The sequence below is a fragment of the Falco rusticolus genome, chromosome 4, assembly GCF_015220075.1.
Source record: "Falco rusticolus isolate bFalRus1 chromosome 4, bFalRus1.pri, whole genome shotgun sequence".
Classification (NCBI taxonomy): Eukaryota; Metazoa; Chordata; class Aves; order Falconiformes; family Falconidae; genus Falco; species Falco rusticolus.
Window position 1 is genome coordinate 23,629,714 of NC_051190.1, and position 22,337 is coordinate 23,652,050.

The 22,337-nt window shown below is 49.5% G+C and overlaps 1 protein-coding gene across 4 annotated transcripts in view; it reads right to left on the reverse strand.

The window, feature by feature from the left end:
- The window catches only part of SRGAP3 (SLIT-ROBO Rho GTPase activating protein 3), a 127,724-nt gene that overhangs the window by 21,781 nt on the left and 83,606 nt on the right, over positions 1–22,337 (reverse strand). For all 4 annotated transcript variants that reach the window (XM_037385173.1, XM_037385172.1, XM_037385175.1 and 1 more), the window contains exons 5-11: positions 21,019–21,204; positions 19,451–19,579; positions 7,192–7,413; positions 6,571–6,672; positions 6,158–6,355; positions 4,792–4,876; positions 2,654–2,681 (exon numbers count right to left, since the gene is read on the reverse strand). In XM_037385173.1, the coding sequence (XP_037241070.1) occupies positions 2,654–2,681; positions 4,792–4,876; positions 6,158–6,355; positions 6,571–6,672; positions 7,192–7,413; positions 19,451–19,579; positions 21,019–21,204 (950 nt within the window). The remainder of the gene's footprint in view (positions 1–2,653; positions 2,682–4,791; positions 4,877–6,157; positions 6,356–6,570; positions 6,673–7,191; positions 7,414–19,450; positions 19,580–21,018; positions 21,205–22,337) is intronic.

The following is a 22,337-nucleotide window of genomic DNA, read 5'->3' on the forward strand; positions in this document are numbered from 1 at the left end:
TAAGGTCACAACTGGCTTTGGTACCCACGATCTGCAGATACAATTCTCCTTCTTTGAGATGCCAAATACCAAAACTGCTGCTCAGTGTTTGTGCTGGGAGCAGCAATGACATATTTGCAGTAAAATGAAGTGTTGGTGCTCAGCAGGATTTTTAACACCTGCCTCCTACCTCCACCAGTTCGGCACTCTGTCAACCTGAAAAAGCACGAAGAACAGCTGAAGAGTTCAACTGACCACAGCTACCCCTGAAAAACACTGGGCTATTCCTGTTTATTCCTAAACGGACCTCATTCTGCTCACAGATGGCCAGACAGAACAAAGCAGGAACACCACCTCCCTGTAGCTAACTTCTGTTTGGGATCCACAGGGATGTGAATGGTCTTTCATCTTTCCAGCAGGCATTCCCAAGACTACTCAAAACACCAAACAAAAAGGTGAGCATGGTCAACACAGATGAGCAAACCCACCAGCATCTCTGTAAGAACAGAAAAGGTGGGCATGCACGTTAGGAAGTGGTGTGACCCTACTGCTACTGGCTAGTGACCGAGGGTCCTCATCAAGTCACCAGGAACAGACCTTGAAGACCCTGCTGACTTCAGCAAGGGTAACAGACACCTATGGCTTCTGGAAATGAGGCCATGGAAACGTGTGACTTTAGAGCAGCAATCAGGACTTTGGAGGGCTGCTTTCGTTAACACTATTCACACTTTGATTTCTTCTTCTGATAGTGAAGGACATTAAGACCAAAGTGTCTAGATCTAGAAAAGGGAGAAAAATAGCATAAAATCGCTAACTGATTTCTGACCTGTCCCCTACCCCCAGGCTACACTGATGCTGGCAGAGGAGAGATCATGACTGCAAACGCAAACAAAAACGAGTGCTAGGAGCCTGCATGCGGAAGTTCTCACAGAGCAGAGTCGAATGGACGCGTACATTTACACAGAGCTGTAATGCAAAGGTGACAGTTGTGATCCGCCGGTTCCTTCATTGGGTGCCTTTAATTTTACTCTACACTCCTACAGCTTCTAACTGCTCCTTCAACGGGTACCTGAGGAGCAGAAGCGACTGCTGCCCATTCAAGTGCCCACCTGACCCTCAGCTGAGCGGCCCCGTGCTGCGGGCCAGGGACCCGGTGCTGTTGCTGCCGTGTAACCTCCTCTCCCGGCCGGGACAGCCTGGCCTCTGGCTGCAGCTGGTGGGAAGGTTGCTCTGCCTACGCTACAGCACTGCCTACACGAGGAGACTGCCTCTTGTTTGTTTTCCTTTGTGAAGTAAAAGCAACTGCTGAAACAAAAGCAACCAAAGCAGCAGGAGCTGTGCCATCACCCCTCACACAGGAGGCGGCTGTTCATGCCTTTGTCCCCACAGCCCCACGGGTGCCCACTCCCGGTGAACCCAGTACCAGAGCCCACGCTCCCCGCGGGTTTACCTCGCAGGGCCGGTGGGGTGGGCTCCCCCACCAGCTCCGCAGAAAGCCCTGCCTGGCACACCCCAGGGGCCGGAGCTCACCTCCTGGGTGCATCCGTAGCCCCACCAGCCACGGGCTTGCCACACACCGGGGGCCCGAGGGTGTCGGGGCTCTCCTGGGACCCGCAGCCAGAGGCGGCGCTTGCAGCGGCTGCCGTGAGGGCCGGTCCGGCGGGGGGCGGGGAGCGCGCTCAGGAGCGGCTCCTTGGAGCACCGGTGCAGCGGCACACTGCGCAGTGCCCGCAGTGCCCAGCCTGCGCCAGGCGGGAGAGACCCCCCTGTGCCCCGGGAGCACCCGCTGCCCTGCCCTGCCCCCCCAGCGGGTGCCCAGCCCGGCAGCCGCCCCCTCCAGCCAGCAGGCGAGAGCGCCAGGCGCTGCCCTCCGCTAGGGCAGCCTCTTCCCCGCCTGGAATGTCAGCCCAGGCTTCCCTGTCTGCTTCAGCATTTCCATCATGGAATGGGGCTTTTTTGCTGGCATTGCAAATTTTCTTAAGCACTGAAACTGGACTGTAAAAAGATGACACGGAGAGAGGTTCTACATGTTCTGGGGAGATGTTTGGAGGCTTTGCTGGCCCATGTCTTACTGTCAGAAAACCAGCACACCCACAGCAAGCCACCAGAGCTCTGTGGAGATGCTTTATGGACTGGACACAGATCAAAGCCTCCTCCCGGTTACACTCGCCCCTAGCACTATCTCCTGCTGTAGAGGGATGAAAGTCTGTGAATGCAGACGTGCTCTGCTCTCCTAGGCAGAGGAGACAGAGCTGGGAGAGGCTTTTGGGGACATATTGAAGTCCTTCAACAAAGAGGGATGGCAGGGAGTGGGTGGACACCCTTGTGTTCCGCTGTCTGAACACAACCCAATCTCAGCTATGCTACAAGGCACCGCACGGTGCTCACACAGTACTTCAGAGCCAGTCAGCTAGAAATTACACTGCAGCAAAAACAAGGGCCTGTTTGTCATCACCCTAATTAATCCACTTCAGGCAATGCAGCTGAGAAGCAGGGCAGTGATGTGGGGAGCCAGGGACTGCCGGCCTTCCAGCCTGCCAGCACAGGGTGGCTAGAAGATGGTTAAATCTGACGCCCCCAAGCTGTGTCAGTACCAAAGCAAACCACCCTTCCCACAGCCACCCTCCTTCTGCAGCCTTTCCCAGAAGCAGATGAAGGGGAAGAAACTGCTCACCTGGTTGTTCCGCATTCAGCTCTTTCACCTGTAAGAAAACACGAATTGCCATCATCTCTCTATGCTAGTCACCACAGAACGACTGTTAACACACATTTGCACAAGCACTCACACACTTAAAGGTTCTGTAAGCGCTGCTGTCAATAGCTTCTGGCAAAAAGAAGCTGGATGTGCCCAAGGGCCCAGCAGGCTGGGGAGATGCCGAGGTGGCTGCTATACCCACCACTAAAAGACGTGTTAGATAGAAATCCAGGACTCAGCCACAAGAGAGGGAAACCATCCTCAATTCCCACCGATATTAAAAAAGGTTTAGTTGCAATATGAAGACCATCTTGTAAATAACCAGATGCACTGCAGGTCCTCTGCAGTAAGTGCTTGTTTACACGAGCTGGGGGTTGGCCAAACCCAAGCAGGAAAGGGGCACTCCAATAAAGGCTGAAGCCCCCAGAGGGGCTGCTGAGATTATCCAACTGCCTCACAGAGGACCACTAATAGCACCAGGATGCAGTGGAGTATTCAGTTCCCCGGCTTTTCCTGTGAGATAACAGCCCATCTAATCACGACCAGGCAGACTCTATTCTGGCTGTCAATATTCTCATTCCCTTCGTATATTTTCAGTGCTTGGATTTTATATAAATGGCAGCATATCACCACTGATAAGATCTGTTCATTTTCAAAAGTATTTGTCAATCCACTGAAAAAAACTAAACTAATTTCACATGCTGTTTTTGCCTTTCTCCCAAGGCCAGGAAAGCTGATTTCTTCTCCCTTTTTCTAAGACACATAAAAGGAAGCATTTGGCTACACATGCCTCCTTCCTGCACTGCCTTGGCACCTGCAGAAAGCAAGCTTGCAGCCAATTCCTAGCTGAAAAAGCAAAGAATTCCACAGGAGTGTTTTGCAAATCCAGACTTCTTCCTAATGAGAATCAGCTCAAGCTGAAACGCAGCATTTGGCATTTACGGGCTAAATATTTGCCGAACGCCTACATAGCAGGATGATCCCATTGCCCAGGAGAAATTCAGAAAGTTTTCATTTGAGAATCTTCCACGGCTGCTTTTGCACAACTCTGTAGAGAATTAAAACACCTGACCCTGCATGCTTCCAGTATGGCATTAGTATGGCTCTTGTGAGAGAGACCCGGATGGCCATCAAATGAATCTTCAACAGTTGATTGCTTCTTGCATCGACCCACAGGAGTCTCAGCACTGTATCCAATAAACAGAGCTCTTTTCTGTGATCTCTGGGAAGAGCTGAGGTGGGTCCAACCTCTGTGAAGCACAAGCTCATCCCCTTGCCTACACCAATTCCAATTTTTGCATCGTTAAAACAAGACCACGGACCATTTATGTATTTTAATTTAAATATATTCTCTCCTGTTGGAGAATCAGGACACTAACTTATCTTCACCTTCTTTACACTGGAAAAAACACAATTTTTAAAAAACCCTTTAGAAGAGCTAAAATCTTCTCCCAGGGACATAGTGGCATGTCACTACCCCAGCAGTGGTGGATTCCACCTGGAGCCACTTGCTCCTACCTCCCTCAGAAGTCCCTGCTTGCTCTATGGTATGAAGCCTGTTCGTGTGTATGTGCTCGAAACCAAACCTGTGACATTATCTGGGGTAATAAAAGCCTCCTATAGAAAAGTTCGTTCAGAAACAAGGGTGACTTTGCAGTTGTAGTTTAGAGCAAGTCAAAACCCTATGGCCAGGGGGGCAAGGGGCCTATTAAATCAGCAAGGCTGCTGGCAAATCTGTAACACAGAAGCACAGCATCAAGGACAAGAACACACGTGTGTTCAGGGCTGCGCTAAGAGGGGAAGAAGAAGGAGAGAAAGGAAAAAGGCGGAGCGTTGGGAGTGGGTGGGAATCTCTTTGCTGCTGAAGAAGTAACACAGCACGAGATTCAAACAAATTTCTCTATGTGCACACCCACAAAAAGGAGGGAAAAGAGTAATATTCTAAGGAAGTAATAATTTTGCATGTCACTGGTTAAACTTAGTAGTAGCAGACAACCACAGAAGCCATCAGTCACTCAGGAACACACAGACAGCAGGTAAGACCAAAAGATGACGCCTGGTTTAAAACTGTCTTATGTGCTGGGAGGTTCCTCCCTGGACCTAACCCCGCCACTCACCTTCTCCAAGAGTCTGCTTCAGCAAGTCATGTTTAGCCTGGAGCTTCATGATAAGGTTACTGCCATTCAAATACTCTTTAAATTTCTGAAATTAAAGATAAAACAAACAAGGTGGGTTAAGACTCTTGGCAAAATATATTCCATAATTGATGTACGCTTTTGCTCAGGGGACTGCTGGATGGCGGCTTGGTAAGGCTGACAGGCTCTAACAAACCAGACATCAGATGTGCCACAGGGCTGAGCACGGTCTAGTCACTTCTCACTGCTCCAGCCACAGTCCTGATGATCTTACTAGCCCCGTCTCCTTGGAGCTCCACCTCCTGCCTGGGAACGCAAGGAGGTAGGTCCAAAGAGAAGAGTTCAAAGCTAGCTTTCTTTTGTCAGGCTTCTGGGAATGGCCTGGAAAATCAAGAGGATCTCCCTCCACTGACAGACGCTTTGCCTTTGTGCAAACAAGTGATGCGGAGCAAGGCCTCCCAGTGCATGAGACCTTCCCAGGTTGGGGACCATCAGATGCTTTAAGCGCTGGACGATACTAACTGTGCAGCACAACTTCTCATTTCACTGTCAGACTGTTTGAAATTTTCATTTAGACTTGTGCTTCGGAGTGGTGTTACCAGGTGTCAATTTCCTACACACACCCCCCACCACCACACACACACCCCCAAACTGGAATAATAATACTGCTAAGAGCAAGTAGAAAATTTTCTACGCATATGTAATGTATCATAAGATGCTATTAAGCTTAGCCTATTAACCAATGAGGACTACTCCGGCTGAACTGATGGCTTATTGTATTTTGAGTACTATAGGAAAGAACCTTAGATCTGCCTGGAAGTGAAGTGCAGAGGCAAGGCTGCACGGGAGACACAGCACACAACAGCAAGGCGCTGCAAAGCCAGGCTGCTGCAGCTCCCTCCAACACCCTGCATGAGATGCAAATGCCTTTAGTTCATTCCCATGGACCCAGGGCACATTTTAGCTGCATAAGCCAGAAAAGGAAGGCTTGGCTGATGGTTCAAAACTGCAAAGGCCTCCAGGAACAGCCACTGAATAGTGACACACTGCAAGGCTGGCTGGACTCTGCTACCCTGCTCTGAGCCACTCCTGCAGAGTTCTGTAAGTTTTCAGTCACAACTCGTTGCTCCAGTCATTCCTTCAAAGAGAAGAACAAGACAGACGCTGGATTGTCAGTCCCTATGCACTGCCCTGCCACTGAAAAATGCTTTCCAAACCCAAATCAGACAGAAGACAAATACTTGAAGAGACTGAATCGGTTCTTGCTCTTCACTAATGAGCACTTAAAATGGGACTGAGCCCTAGCAATTAATGCTTTGTGTCCTGTATCGCATGAGATGAGACTCACTGTAAAATAGAACATTTCAGTTTCCTGCTGGTTGGCTCTCCTCTTGGCGATGTTTATTTTACTCATGTAGGTCTCTGATGCAGCTGATTTGACCGACTCAGTGGAGCGGCTATGCTGGAAGGCATCCGAAACATCAAAATCTTCCACTGTCAGCATGTCCTGCAAAGTCTGCATTGTGGCATCCAGAGTTTTTCGTACCTATCGGAAATAGAAGACAGCATAAGCCAAAACAACTGGCCAACAGGCAGCTCCCAAGCACCGGGCTTGCGCTGGCTGTGGTCACTGGGTGCTCTCAGCGCTGTTGCTGGAAGGATTCTGCCCCTGAGCATGCCAGAAAACCCCCTGTGTAACAGGCTAAAGGCTCAGCAATACAGCCTACGAGGCCAAACACGAGACCCAGAGCGACTCCTTACCTCTTCATTCTCTATCTTGAGGGTGGCTAGTCGCGACTGCAGCTGGTGGTACCTCATCAGCAACTCCGTCTGCACAGGCTGCTGGGCACTGACCTGACACACCTGAGACAGGAATGGTGCCAGAGAGAGACAGGAGAGCGTTCAGTGCATCGTGCACTGGCCAGACACACACATTTAAATAGCTACATGATTCTCTCCAGCACCCACAATCTCCTCACAGCCTCCAGGGAGGCTGCATCACCCACTTTCTAATCAGCAGTGCCTTGGACTCAGGCCAGCACAGAGCATTTTCTACCCAGCATTGGAAAGCTGCACTGTGAAGTCTTCCAATTACAGCAGGTAAATCAAAGCTCTGCATTATAAATCTGTTGGGCAGTTCAGCTGAGAATCAAACCACAGGCTTCCTAATTGGGAGAGATACGGAGCAAGAGGCAGACTGAAAGAAGGAGCCCTAATGAGCCAAGTGTCTCATTAAGAAAAGAAACATGAATAGCAGTGTGTGAAGACAGCACAGAGGGATAAGGAGTCAGAAATAATTTAACAATGATGGTTAGGAAGAGGAGGAAGCCAGCCCAGGCCAGGCTGTGGGCACCTCTGCAGCCCCTCGGGCAAGTACACTACCTCATCCCCCATGTGAGGCTGGAACTCGAACTTCAGTGGAGGGCAGAAGACCTGGTTGCACATGTCCATGATGGTGTGCTTGTCACTCCGTGCATCCAGGTTGTCCACTGCGTTCTCGATGATGTCCAGGCCCTCGTGGCGGGAGGTTTCCAGGTTGTACTCAGCAGACAGGTATGTCCTGAAGGTCCGAGCAAGGCTGGCGTGGAATCCCAGGTCACAGCACTGAGAAACACAGAGGAAAGGTCTAGTCACACAACCACTCCCTCCCCACGCCCAAAAAAGCACTGCATGTCCCAGAGAAACACTGGCCCTGACGTACCAGGATATATTTAACAGTGCACTGCCATACCATATGAAAAGGCAAGAAGGAGAGAGGACTGAAGGAGAAGAGGTACCAGGGAACAAACAGCCAGGCAGTACAGTGACCTTGCCCTGGACCCTCACCACAGCACTGGGGTTTAACACCCTTCACTTCACTGGGAAGGGGACGGGATCTTCTCAGACAGGACAGAGGAAAAAAATCATCCAAAAAGCATGGCTCTCCCTGGCTACCTGCTCAGGCCCAGGGCCAGCGTGACCACAGGAGCCCCACCGACAGCAAAGCCTGTGCCCTGCAGAGGCCCATGGGAGAGAATGGGGCCTGTGCCATTGCTCAGCCCCAGCACTTGCCTTCTCGCCTTGTGAACTGCCCTGCAAGTGCTTTTTACACACCGTAAACCCTACCATTTCCCAAAGTTATCCAAAACAGATGGACAATCAAGCAAGGTGGCACTGGAAAACATGCCCTGCAGTACGGGCAAACCCTTCTATCCTCGCTAGTAAGCTGCCTTCCTCTCGCGACGGAGCAGCTTCTCATGTATAACTGATCGTTCTCATGTTCACCTTGGGAAAAATGATAAAACTCGGAGTTAACTGCTGCCAAAACACTGTACATTACACAAAAGCCTGTTTTTAAACTCTCTTCTCAATGTAATCAAGTTTGGCACGTTAAGCATAGCAACAGCAAAGGGATTTGCTGCTATGAACGTTTAATCACAGCTGAGCAAAAAGCAACTCTTAGCAACCTTCCTCCCAGTCCCCACCGGGAGCCCCAGCACAGCGCGCACCTCCGCAGGGCTCCGCTCTGACCAGCTGCCCCTGCTGCTAGCAGCAGCGGCAAGGACGGGCACTGAAGCAGCACCCAAAATTCACAGATCAACAGATGCTGTTCCATGGGGAAAGGCAAGACAGAGAGGATGCTGGAAGCAGGAGTGCAACACATCAGAAGCAGGAGTGCAACGCATCATCAGCCTGAGCCACACTCACAGGGCTGTAAGGAGAGTGCAGTGATACAGAAGGGCTGCAGTCCAAAGCTGAAGCACATCTATTTTTGGCATGCAGGAGTGGCCTGCAGTTACTGATAGAGGATGTAAAGTTAGATAATTATGGCTTTACCCTCTGTGAGGCATTTCATAATCCTACATCCCCAGTGCACTCCTTCCTGTCTCCCAGCACGGCATGGGTGCACCTGCGGGGCATGGCACACACACCCTGGTCAGCACAGGCAGCCAGCAGGGCAGAACGCTGACCCTCTGAAGCTCTTCAGGTACCTCCCACACAAGCACTGTGACCTGTAGAGACATGCCCAGGCACAGGAGGGCTGTGGGTCACAGGACACCTCCATGGGAGAAACCCTGTGACAAACACCTCCCATGGCAGGCAGCACCAAACTAACCATTGCCAGTGACAATTCCTATCACACACAATTTACATTACGGAAGTTAAAACGCTTTGCTGCCACACAGATTAAAGAACAAGCAGGAAATCCTCACCATCTGAGCTGTAACCACGACCACCCCGGCATGGCATGGGCAGGCATGTGGTGAGCTGGCTTCCACCCCACTGCAGCCCCACCAAAACCACTGCCAGGAGGACCACCACGGCACAAAAAGCTACAGAAAAGAGCAGAAAGATTGCTAGTGTAATCTCAATGACCCAAAACGAGACCAACTTTGCCGCAGTGGCAGATCTCCCTGTTGGGAGCTGGCATTTCAGAGGCACCTTCTCCCGCTCTACAGCATTCACGGGGATTACTGAACTGATGCAGAAAGGCACAAAAAGTGAATCTGCATCAGAACATCAGCACTGATAAACTTGAAGTGAAATATGAAAACTCAGCTGGTGCCACAAGCAGCTTCAACCAAAGAAGTCATCTTGTGCTTTCTGCCAATGCGAGGAGACAGCCCTCGGGTCGGATCAAGTCACACGCAGAGCTGCGTTTGGTTCAGCCTGTGCTAAAAGCAGCAGCAAAACCACAACAGGCCGACCCCGCTCACAGATACGCTGCGCTCTGCCCATCCCCACCCAGCCTTTTAGAGCAGTGAAACCACACCTGCAATAATGAGGATTTTCGCAGGAATTTTTGAACAGTTATAATCCAACATTTACCCTGCTTCTTTTTAGCTTCTGGTCTTTTAGTTGAAAACATAGGCAGTTAAGGACTGGTATAGCTCTGCCTTAATAAATCATCAAGCAACACAAAAAACCAAAGAATCGGGGTGAATTTCTATTTGCCACTTGGGGCAAAACCTCATTCCAGTGCTGTGAGTCTCTGCCAAGACAGTTTTAGCACCAGTGCCTGTACGACTGCTCCATGGCTGCACAAGAAACCGATGAGTCAAGAGGATGCAGCAGCACAGCTGCCCTGCTGCGCCCAGCACGCCTAGCACCCTGCAGGCAGGGGCAGTGCGGGAGCAGCGGTGCCGGGGGCACCACCAGCAGCTCCGCGCTCGGACTGTGAGCACGGACCTGGTGCCCGCAGCCCGCCTGCTTCGGCACAGGCTCGCACAGAGGGGGCTACCAGGTGGGCAGAGCAGGGTTCAGGGCCGAGACCCCCATGCTGATGCTGGAGCAGGACCTGCTCTCCTGCCACGAGCAGCCGACCAGTTCTGTGCCCTGCAAACAGGACTGCGCACGTTCCCTGGTGCACCTCCCGGCCCCTCGCTGTCCTTCTCCCACCCGCCCCGGAAATCGTCACTACTTGACCACAAAAAGTAATGCCAGGAGAAAATATCTGCCACTGTTCAAGGGTGGGTGTTGCCAAAGCAGGTAAACCTGAGCTATTACAAAGGAAAAATTGCTGAATGCCACAGAATCTGAGAAGGTGAGGCTCAGGGTATCGCCAGATGCTTTTGAGAAAAAAATTCCATGTGAAAACTTTCCTTTACTTTGATGCTGAACTCACACCGAAGCTAGCAGTTATTTGCAATGCCCAGAAATCAGTTGCTAGAGAGAATCAGGGCAGGCACTTTCCTAACATGCTACGGCCCTTGAAGTCTCTGGTGATTAGCGCTGTGCTGGCTGCTTCACACGCTGCTGCCTGGAGAAGAAAAGACAGAGCAGGGACTTCCAAAAAATTCCCAGAGAAACACACAAAGGGGAGGGGAAAAGAAAAAGAAAGAAAAAAAAGACTTCAAACTCCTGCTCCCAGTTCCAGAACAAATGGCATTTTCTCACCCCTCTCATCCCTTTGATGGAAAATAAATTAGAGCCACAAATAATAATCCTTAGCCCTTCTGCAGTGCCTTTCATCTGGAAAGCTCAAAGCTCATCGTATATTAATTCATTAAGTCTGGTAACACCCCTGCAAGGAGTGGAAATAATATAGTGTTCAACTTGAGAAATAAACCAACACCCCAGAGCTCAAACAATCTGGTTTTAGCCAAAATGCCGTCGAAGCAGCCAAATGTGTGTGTGTCTCCCACCGCCCACCATGGCGCTGCGCCGGAGGCGGGCTGGGGGCTGCAGAAGACCACCACCAGCCATTAACCCTGTCGCCAGTAATCCCATTTCAGACACACAGTGGGAACAGAAAGACGTTAAAAGGTTTGCCCAGAGCCAGGAGGAAAGCCAGCGAGCCTCCAGCCCTGCACCAGCACCCTTTCCTAACTGCAATTGCGCGGCTGAGGGAGCACCAGCCCTTCCCCGGCTGCGGTCACACTGCTGTGCCCAGGGCGATCTCTGGTGGCAGCCAGGCCTGGCATGGTCTGAACCGACGGGGCAGCAAGCACACCATGCCACTGACCACAACCAAGGCACCAAATGCACCAGCACAGGAAAACAAGCAGTGGTTTAAGAAAGCAACATCCAGCGGGTGGAAAATACGGGAGTCCAAACCACCCCATGCTCCAGCAATGACCTTGTCACTTCTCAGCAGCGGGCAGAGAGCTGCCCCGTCCCCATGGGATGGGCAGATGTCCCCACATGAGAGAGATGCTGGCAGCGACGACAGCGACTGTCAGGTTCGGAGGAACTTGATGGGGTTTGATATGAATGGTGAAGCTCTGCAGAAACACTGCGGGTTTTATGTACCCGAGGCTGCAACAGTACTGGGCTCCAGAGAGAACAAAATGCTTTCCAAACTACTGATGCATCTGTCTCACTTCCTCACCAGTTAAAACACATTTCAGGTGTCTGTTGCAAAGCGTGACATGATGTATTACCAAGATAATGTTTACGCTTGGCCAGGACAATGCTGCGTACTATGTGAGAGCCTAACTCATACCTGGAAAGTATCTTCAGATCTTGGGAGGCATGTTCAAAGAGAATGCGAGCTGCTGCTTTTCTCATTTATTTTTATGGGGAAGATTTATTTGCTAAGTATTTAATATGCAGAAAACAAAACAGTCGCACCTTTGCAGCCTGCAGTCACTGCGCTTCCCTCAAAGCTAAACAGCATCAAGACAAACCCTGTTACAAAAGGTATTCCAGCCAAGGTATGATAAATGCTTGTGAAAAAGCAACACCCCACCACAACAAACAGGCTCTGCATGCTGTAAGCTGGAGCCAGGCAGCAGCAAAGGAAATTAAACCACACCAGGAGAAGGCAAAAAGGGCTGAGATGCATCAGCAGCCACAAATAATTGCTCAGAAAAGAGGGGAAGAAGCAAATAAATGCAAGGACTGTCTCCTTTTGATGACCATTACCCTTAATATTCCCCAGCAAGTCTGACGCTGGGCAGGAATGGGCGATGGGGGATGCTGAGGCGCAGCGACAGAGGCACTCACCCCATTGCGCACAGGCGGTTCGAAGGTCGCTGAACTTTTCAGCATTGGGAAGTGGGCGCAGCAGGAGAAAGCGCACTATTTTAAATATAAAGGTAATATCCCCCAGGCTGTCCCCATCTTTTAAGCTTTAGCAATTTGTAGTCTATCTAAACCTAAAGAGTTGCTCCTCTGCCAAATGACGAGGGTGCTGAGGGATCCTGAAACCAAACAGAACACAGGTCCCCTGGCTGCTCAGCACCACCCAGCAAAATTCTTCCTCTGCCCACAGAACACCAGCGCTGGCGTCACTGCCCTGGATGCCTACCACGCTGAGGGCAGCTCAGCTGCAGCTCACGCTCCAGGCGTCAGCAGCGTGAGGGAACGGCAGCACAGGGTGAGGGTGCGACCACATGTCTGACAGCGCGGGACCAAAGCACCCTGCATTCCCTCCATGCATTCCTGTCTTTCTGACTCATAGCAAAACCGTGCCTGTTATTACAAAGAGTACGTAAGCTGTCGTAACACGTCATATGGGTGACTATTGGATTTTTGTGGTCTGAGGCCAGGAATCAGGAAGCCCGTGCTGTAATGCCAGGGCAATGCAACGTTCGCTACTGGGCTGGCTTTCTCCCACAGCCCCTGGCAAGTACCTGTTTTTAAGGTGTTTCCTGAACTGAGTGAAGGGTCCCCCATGCGTGCCACAGCCTGGCTGCAGCGCTCGACAGTTACCATAAATCTCTTCTAAAACGGTCTTGGTCAATCACATTCAGTGTTTTGCCTGAGGCAGCAACCAAGATGTAAAAACTCCTGAACAACTGATTTATTTTTAGCCAAACAAGGAATGATGTGGGGATAGGGCAGGGGAAGGACAGGATCCTCCCTGACCCTTGCAGTAATCAACTCACGCCCTGAAGCATGAGATCTGATTATTTCTAATCAAAGGTTCCTTCACTGTAAGTATCACAGAGCAAAAAAGTATGCGGCCCTTTTCAAATTTAGCTATAATTAATTAACTCTATGGTCCCTGAAGCAGGTTCCTTTCCAGAGGATTTCTAAACTACATTTTATTTCGCTCCTTAGTACCTCTATAGCAGCTTCCTCACCCATGCGTATTTTCTTTAACGAGTTCTTTGATGATTTTGGGGGTCAGGGGTTCTGTTTGTTCGTTTGGGGGCATGGTGTTTTGTTTTTAAGATGAATGCATTGGCAAATTAATATTTTAAAGAACATGATGTCGAGGCTCTTCATTCAAGCTACTGGGAAAAGCAGCCCAAAATGCCAAGAATAAGTTCTTTTCTCTAAAGGAAAGTACTGCTTTTTTGTACTAAGCTAACCAGGTCTACCAAACAAAGACTGAACATAGTCTTCAGGCAGTAAAATTTACAGACTGCATGACACTTCTAAATCACACACCAATCAGCATGTGTGCTTATTTAACAAGCCAATTCCAAAGCCTGTGGTATCCACATGAAGAATAAACTCTTTACTACATGCAAACTTTGGCAAAAAATTTAAAATAGTTTTACCATATTATTAAAGCCAGGACCAGCAAAATTTAAGAAATGTGTATTGGTTCGATTCCCTCCATTTAATACAATACTCTAAGAACCACTTAGTTATTAAAGTATGTTGATTTGTCGTTCCTGGTTACAAACAGGTAGCTATTATTAATAACCTCCATACTGAAGAAGAGTAATACAAGTTTACTGAAACAGGGTGCTAGTCTATGAAAAAGATGTCAAATTTGTGACAGGAAATCAAGCAAATGCACCTTTTTCTCCTCCTCTCTTCATCCACAGAAGCTCTGCGTTGAAAAATCATATGAATCTAATCCTCTTTCTTCCATTTTTTTCCTCTTAAAATGCATGAAGCTTTTAAAGGCATAAGGGTATTTCTGGTTTTATCACCCATTTCCACTGGCAACCTCTGCCCTGCCCAGGCAATTCACACGCCAGGACTACTGCTTGGGGCTCCCCGCCAGCTCAGGCATGTCTTGTTGCACCCACCGTTAAAGCTCGAGGGTTAACTCTGCAACCACAGCAGCTGTGGGTTTTGCTTTTCACCAGCTCAGGCACCCCAGGAACTCAGGCACCCCAGCAAGCCCTACACCCCCTGTGCACACACTGGGGTGCCAGTGTCCACCCGGGATGGCCGCTGGTACCCACTGCAACCTCCCACTGTAAAGCACTTGTCCCAGGTGGCTGTGTGGCACCCTCCAGCTGCTCATCTCGCAACTCCCTGCAAAGTTAGTGACCGCACCTTCTACAAACACACATTTTCTATTTCCCTGTAGCTTGGGTGCTGCAGGCTGCCAGTGGCATTCCCAGATTGCTACCTCTGTGGGAAACCGGGCAGCAGGGACGCAGCAGCCGTGCAGTAAAAATCGCTGAGCCTCTTGAGACAGCCTAATTCCTCCTCATGGAAGCTGTTTATTCTTTTGATTGCTCTGCTGTTGACTTTATTTGAAATACCCCGAAGCCAGATCTCCCAGCTGCAGACACACAGCACGGTAAGCTGCCATACAGGCCCTCCTCCCTGGGCAAGCACGAGTTTTGAGTTACAGATGCTGCTCCACATGAAGGTACGGTGACAGCGATGCTTTGCACAGTTTCCACGATAAAAGATACCTGGCTCCCAGGGCTGGCAGGAGTCTGGTATCTGGCAGAAAGCCCACTCAAAGGACAGCGCAGGAGGAACCTCTGAGCCTTTGGAAGTGGAAGGTTCTTTATGCTGGAAAAATTGCTTCAAACAACAGAGTAAGGCCCCAAAAGAGACCCTCTGCTTGCATAAATCAGTATCTCTTCATTAAAGCCAGTGTAGTCATGCAGAGCTACTCAGGGCAGGGGAACATCCCTGTGTAATCCTACAGGGGAAGCGCTGCACACAGCAAAGCTGCCGCCGGCGCTGGCTCAGCAGGCACAGATGTGCCCAGGCAACTAGCCACTGATGGAAACAACAATGACATGAGCTGCCAGGAGATGCCTTAAAAAAATAGATCCTAACAAAGCAGTCTGTGGCTTCAGCACCTCTGAGCCTCCCTCTGTGGGGGGGTTCAGCCTCCCAAATAAAAAAAGATACAGCCGCGGCGGTAGTGGGACCGGCTGAGCCAGGCTGTTGGACACGGCCATCGCACAGGGCCAGACTGTGTGCCGAGCACAGGGCAAACCCCGGAGTAAAGCCCGAGTCGCAGCCAGCCTGCCATCGATGGCTGAGCTCACCAGGTAGCAGCAGCCTCACTCCCAGTCCCCCGCAGACCCAGCGCCAGCTGGAAACAAACAGTTCTCCTTACCTGCTCTGCCCCGTTCCCTTTTTTCCTTATATTTTCTTTACACATTCTTTAAAGATATATTATGCATTTATACCTATATTGTATTTTCTGGCCTCCACTCCCTTGACATTGCTGCAAAACGTAGAGTTTCACTGTAAGTAAAGCAAATGGAAGATTTCTGGCATAACAACTGTGATCGCCGTTTCTGTGTCCTAACTTGACTAAGCATCACTTGACCATGTGAAAAACGACAATGCCATCAGCTAAGTTTTCCAGGGTCTGAACAATTTGGCAGTAATGTGTAACATTAAATTCCTCATAGTTCCCCTCCTTTACTTGCTTGCTTGTCTCAAACACAGCAAACACACTAATCCACAGAGAAGCAAGCTGCTGTTTCAAAAGGATTTACAGGAGGCTGAACAAGTTTTGGTGGATCAGCACGTATTGACACCAACTGTTATATTTTACTCAGCTAAATCCAGCGGCATCTTTCATGTGACCACTTCAAAATATTTTGCGGCCATTTCACACAGAATTCCAGAGGGATGGATAAGCAGCTTTATCTCCACTTCACATACATGGCCAAAAGAGATTAACTTGGTCACATAGTTAATGACAGAAATGAGAGACGAACTCAGGCATTTTAATGTAAACACATGCTTCTTTCAAGGGAAGAGGCTCAACAGTGTACTTTAAGTCCAAGTCTAATTTGATCTGCCTCTATATTCTTCTCTTCCTTTCTACAGGACAAAACAAAAGGCCACTGGAGACAGAGGGAGGGATAGAGGCGCTCTGTGCCACTCCATGGCTCCTCTGATCGAGTTTTAAATGTCTCATTAAAACTGCAGCCCTGGGAGGACTCTTCACTCTCTCCCAGAGCAGCTGGGACCTTCCTTCTCACCAGACCGGGAGATTAGCAGAACGGCTTTGTTATAGAAGTCACTACTCTGCAGTGATGCCGAGGGCACAAGAAATGTCAAGGCTGTACCTAACAGATGACACTAAGCCATCTGGGATTTGGGGAGAACACTGCTAAATTAGCTGCTCCAGTGTCCTGACTGTTCAGATTTGTGTACAAATCATAAAACTGCACATGGCAATTTGTGCTTGATATGAGGGGTGTGTGAGAGCCTCCCATCACCCCTCCTATGTCCTGGAAAGACAGTCTGGTACATCGTTAATCATCACCCTTGGTGACGAAGGGTGGAGAAGCAGGGAGAATTTGCATAACTGCAATACATGGACACTGCTAGAATCCTATTAAAGCATGGCCAGCCAGGCTTGGAGCTAAACCAAACCTCTGTTCCTACCATGAAGCCCCATTGCACTCGCCCTCTTCCTGCAGACCCGCTCCTCTGGCCAGGCACAGCTCCCCCTGCGCAGATGCCCGGGGCCCTGCATCACCCTGCTCTGTTCACACTGCTGCGGCCAAGAGCTCTGCGGATTCTCTACTGAAGGCAAAATCCTCCCTCCATGCTCAGAGCTCTTCTGCCGTGTCCTGTGAAACAGCAGGGCTACCCCACGGGGCAGAGGACCCACATCCTGCCATGGTACAGAGCCGGGGCTGGCCGATGGCACTCGCTCCCCAGAGTGAAAGGCACCCTTCTCCTTATCATTGTTAAACGTTCTAAGATTAAAACACTAACTTTAAAACTACATCTAAAAACATCTATTTTCTTCATCTTCCTTTACATGGATTACACACCTACAGAAAGCCCAGCGCAGTGGGATCCAATGGCTGTTGTTTCTTCCAACCACTTTCAGTACTAGTGGGATACAGCAAATGCGATCCCCGTCTTCTGGAGAGTGTCGGAACCCTTCTTGCCATGCTTTTGCAAAATACATTGAATTTGTACAAAAGCCTGTTCAAATAAACTGCTCTTCCTTTGGGGATTTAAAATTAGGACACTGGTGTGCAGCTCACACATACGATATTTTGTTTTCTTTGGTGAAAGAACATATAATTAGAGGAATTTAGCTGTGCAGAGTTGAAGATGCTTTAGTTAAAGTCCCCTAAAGGGATTCCTAGAATGGGGAAGAAAAGCCATCTGCTAACTCCAGTGAAAGTGTCAGCAAGTAAAGTAAAGTTGTGAGGAATTGAATAAACAGCCAGAACTAAAATGGAACTCGGCAACTCTGGGAAATCAAAGTCCCCAAAACTCCAAGCAAGTCATTCATTCTTGCTTCAAAAAATAAATGAGAAAAGAGAGAGAGAACATACACAACAAAAGCAGAAACCCCACAGATAAACCCAAGCATTATCATACTTTGCTGTTCAAATGGCTCCGTGACCAAGATGTTACTCTTTTTAGTATGGCTAAATAAATCTTAAATAATAAAGAAAAAAATGACACACTAAGAATACTTTATCATATCTCATAATGTTGAAATCACCAGGGGTTTTGCATCAGACTTACTTTAATTCAGTGCTTAGAAGAATAAATACAAGTTAGTGGGTTAGTAAAGGAGAAAAAACTCCAGCACATTTTAAAATTATACATTTAAGTAATGATGAAGCCAGAAGACTAACTCGGGACTGATAGAACAGTTATTTATGTGCTCACTGAAGCAACTCTAGCAGGAAGAAACTCTGCATTGTGCAATCTATACCACTATGAATATGCTTATTAAAGGAAGAAATTGAAATCCCTTCTCTCAAATCATTTAAAAGCAGCAGGAGTCACCGACACACACGTGGGTTCAGTTCCTACCATCACTAGGAAAATGCTTCCAGCAGTTCCTGCCCTGAGGCTATTTTCACACAATGAGCATTTCTAGTCATACACCTCAGCAAGCACCTTCCCTTGCTAGGAAAGCACTTCCACATGTGCTTAACTGCCAGCAAAGCTGAGGACAGCTAAGCGCCTGCTTGTACTGACAGAAACTGCAGATGCATATAGTAGAAAAAAAAATAATAAATCTTCTGTTTCAACAACAAAACCAAGGACATATCTGATCTTCATTAGAGTTTATCTGTTTCAAACGCAGATTAATCAATGGGCCAGGAAGAAACCTCAGGCTCACCTGGCCTGTCCCAAGGGAAATTCTCCAAAGGCTCTGGACTTTGTGGAGCTCCAGCCGCAGGACACCCTGCTCTGTGCTCTGCCACAGCAGATGAAGCCACCACTTCAACATGAAGTAAAGCACTGTGTGTCTGTGCAGTTCTGAAGGCAGAGCCAACATGCACCAAGAACCAGACCTTAGCATGCTTGGGATACAGCATGAGAGGTGCAGAAAACATGCAGGCAATTTCTGGTTCATAACTGTCTATTAGACATGCCTGAACCATGCAGTTCCACCCAGCCTCCTCTGCTTATGCGTCCAGAAAAGTGTTTGGTTCAGGCTGGTTCATACCCCGCAGTTATTATGAAAAACTCCACCTTTTTTCCCCAGACACTGATGAAAGAAGTTTATATGTAGCATACATATGAATCAATTACTTTGTTGTGTGCTCACAAGGCCACCATAAAGTTCAGAGGAGGCTGACAGAGCGCTGCCCAGAGCAGCTGTGCGTGCCCCATCCCTGGCAGTGCTCAAGGCCAGGCTGGACAGGGCTGGGAGCCACCTGGGCTAGTGAAGGTGTCCCTGCCCATGGCAGGTTGGAACTAGATGGTCTTTAAGGTCCCTTTTGACCCAAACTGTTCTATGATTCTATGACTCCCATACAATGGCAGCTCTAGCTCTGTTCATATATGCCTGCATCAACTGAGGGGAAAGTCAAATGCATGTGTGCAGCTGGGAGGGAAAAAATGTCATGGGAGGGGAGGGGAGGGGGGCAGGCAGGGGGAGTGGAGAAAGTTTACAGCACATTTTCAGGCCCCGGGTAAGCACATTTTAAAGCGCCAACAAATAGCCCTTCATTACCACCACATGAGAGTGCACTGAAGGACCAAACCATGCTTAAGATTTAGCTGTGCACTCATCAGTAGAACACGGGCAGGACACATGCAGGGGGGAAGCACTTACATCAATGAGGTCAGAGACATCGTGGATGTAGTATTTACTGACAGCTGCATTGGTGGCTGCCAGGTTCAGCAGGTAGTCGTTCCTGGCTTTAGTACATTTCAGCTTGTTTTCAGAATATTTGGCTTGTCTCTGAAAAAGCAAAATGGAATGTCAGAGCACAAACAGGATGCTACTTTCACAGCTTCTCTTGCTGCTGGGCCCCACAGCACCCTGCAGCTTGGGTGTGACGTTAATTAATAAATTTTTTTACAGGGTATGAAACGAGGCACCCTGGCCAGGATGGAGGAGATTGCATCTGAACACCCCTGGTACCGTCAGCCAAGGCACAACGAGCACATTCTGCTCAGATGTACCCCATGCACCCTGAGCACAGCTGCTCTTCCTTTATCTGTGCAGTTGTGGAGGTTTTGGCATCAATCAGAATTAGAGGGCCAAATTTTCCTCTCAGAAATGCTGATGTACATTTGGACTTGCTCCAGATTTATGCAGCTGTATCAAAGTGGAATCTGGCCCAGAGGCCCAAGCTACAAAATTTAGAACAGGACCCAGAATTCAAAACTGCATAGGAAAGCAGATGTGCTCAAGATCTGGGGCATTTGCCCAGGCAGACCACTAATCTAAAGGTTTAGCACCAAAGATTAATCCTTCAAAGAAGCATGCTGCTAGACAATGCCCCAAGGTCAACACACGAGCAAACTCGTCCTGGCTCAGGAGGCTATTGCTTTTTCTCCAAAATTAACAGAAAAATTACAGTTTCGGAGATTCTGCTATCTACTGAAGCCAGAAAGGAGTTAAGACCAGCAAAGCCAACTGAATGCTGCACTTTAACTCCCAGAGTCTGCAGCAGAAGAAACACTGTTAATTTATATATCCGACCTTTCCTTGCCTGCCACGAGTCTCTGACGGAACCCTGGGACAGCTATTGTTCATGGCTAAAAGTGCTTTTTTTAAAAATATAAGTCATGAACAAACCACAGCCCCCCGTAGCAGGGGCCTGGGTCTGTATCAGAAAGCATCGCTGTGCCGAGCCAGACACCCTGCCCCGCGCTGCCCTCCTCAGTGTTCAGCTCGGTCTTGGGTCCCAGCCAGCGCATGGCGAAGGCCACCGTGAGGCCGAGCGGCTGGTGTACCAGCACCTCCCACCGCCCATCTCTGCCACGGGCTCTCAGAGCCGTCACCCTCCGAGGCCGCTCCAGCCGCCCTTCCCAGCCCTCCCTCCAGAGACCAGCACAGCAGATGTCATGGGTGGCCATGTGGCTCCCGTGCGGGTCCACCACCCCCTCCAAAGGCTGCGCTGCCTTATGTCCCCCATCCCCATTTGTTGTTGAGCAGTGCCAGCCTGATTTTGAAGCAAATCCTCGCTAGCAGCTAGTTTTGGCACGCCTCCACAGCCAGGAAGCAGCAAAGAGGCTCATCATGGCCGCCTCAGCCTGCCCTTCAGCAAAGCACAAGCACACAGGTCGACATCCTCCCTAAGCCCTTCCACAGACAGGGGAGCAGCAGCACAGAAGCAGGGAGGGCTGGAGCCAAGCCCCCAGCCTGGCTCCCCATCCTTCCCTCTCACCCACCTTCTCCTTCATTTTCTCAATCTTCTTGACAGAGCTGCGCCGCTGAGGTCTGTCCTCATGCCGCAGAAGGTTCACGCTGATGTCCCCCGACTTGTTGAACTGCTTTTCCTCCTGCTTCTCTGCCTCCTTCAGCTTGCTCTCAGCACTGATGCTTTCTGCATGATACATGTGGTAGGTCTTCATCACCTGAGGAAAGAGAAGTTTGTGAGCACCCTGCCCAATGGCCACATGAAGCATCAGTGCACAAGAAGATGACAGCCACGGGCAGCGTGGAGCAGCCTCAGCTGTGCCAGGGCTGTCTGAGGCTACTATGGCATGAAGCGACAACAAAGTGGGAAGGAAAAGCCCCTAAGTGCCCCTGCCCATGGCAGGGGGGGTGGAAATAATCTTCAAGGTCCCTTCCAACCCAAACATTTCTATGACTTTATAAAATTAATGCCATCACTAGCCCTATTTCAAAATGGCATAGAACCAGTCTAAGTACCACTATCCCCATGCAGTCCCTGTTGCAGGGACAGGCTAGGATGTGCCTCCAGCACACACCTGTGTTCAAAGAGCACTGTGCGCCTTCTGCCTACAGGGAAAAGAGACATAACTTCCAGTGCTTTGCAGCTGAGATAAGCGTCTCCATGACGAGAGACTGTGAGGTCAAAGTCAACCTGAAGTCACTTTTGACCAGACCACTCTGTTCCCACACTTGCACTTGCTAAGCAAACCCATCAGCATAACCCCTGCTGTACCATCCTGACAGCACATCTCACCTGCAAGGTGGTGGAGCTGTGCTTTCCAAGCAGAAATGCAGTTTGTCTCCTATCACCAGTTAATTCTCCTCTTGCTGCTGTGGGTAAGCAGCGTCAGCGCAGACTGCAGCAGCACCGAGCCCTCTAAGTTCCAGATCACCACCAGTGACTCTGGATAGAGGAGGCTGATCTACTGCCAGGAAAACTCCTGCAGGCAAAACTTCTACCACAGCCTTTCCTTTCAGATACAAAAGCCCAAAGGGCACACTGCGATCATTTTAATGGAGCTGGCAAGAGGAGCACATCTGCTCTTCTCTCTTTATGCCTTTAGTCACGTTGTCCCCTTTCATCATCTCCCTTCAGGATTTGGACGTTGTATTCCGCATTGTCTTGACAAGGCTGGAGATGCCTGACTTCTCACTGAAGATCAGCCTCACGCACAGTGCCCAGGTACCACTGGCAACAGCACTGGGACAGGATTGCCTCAAGGCCACAGGTTAAAAAGGAGAAGGAACCCACAGAAGCAGAGTAACTTTGCATAAGCCTTAATGAAGAAAATACAGGGTTTTCCTGAGCTGC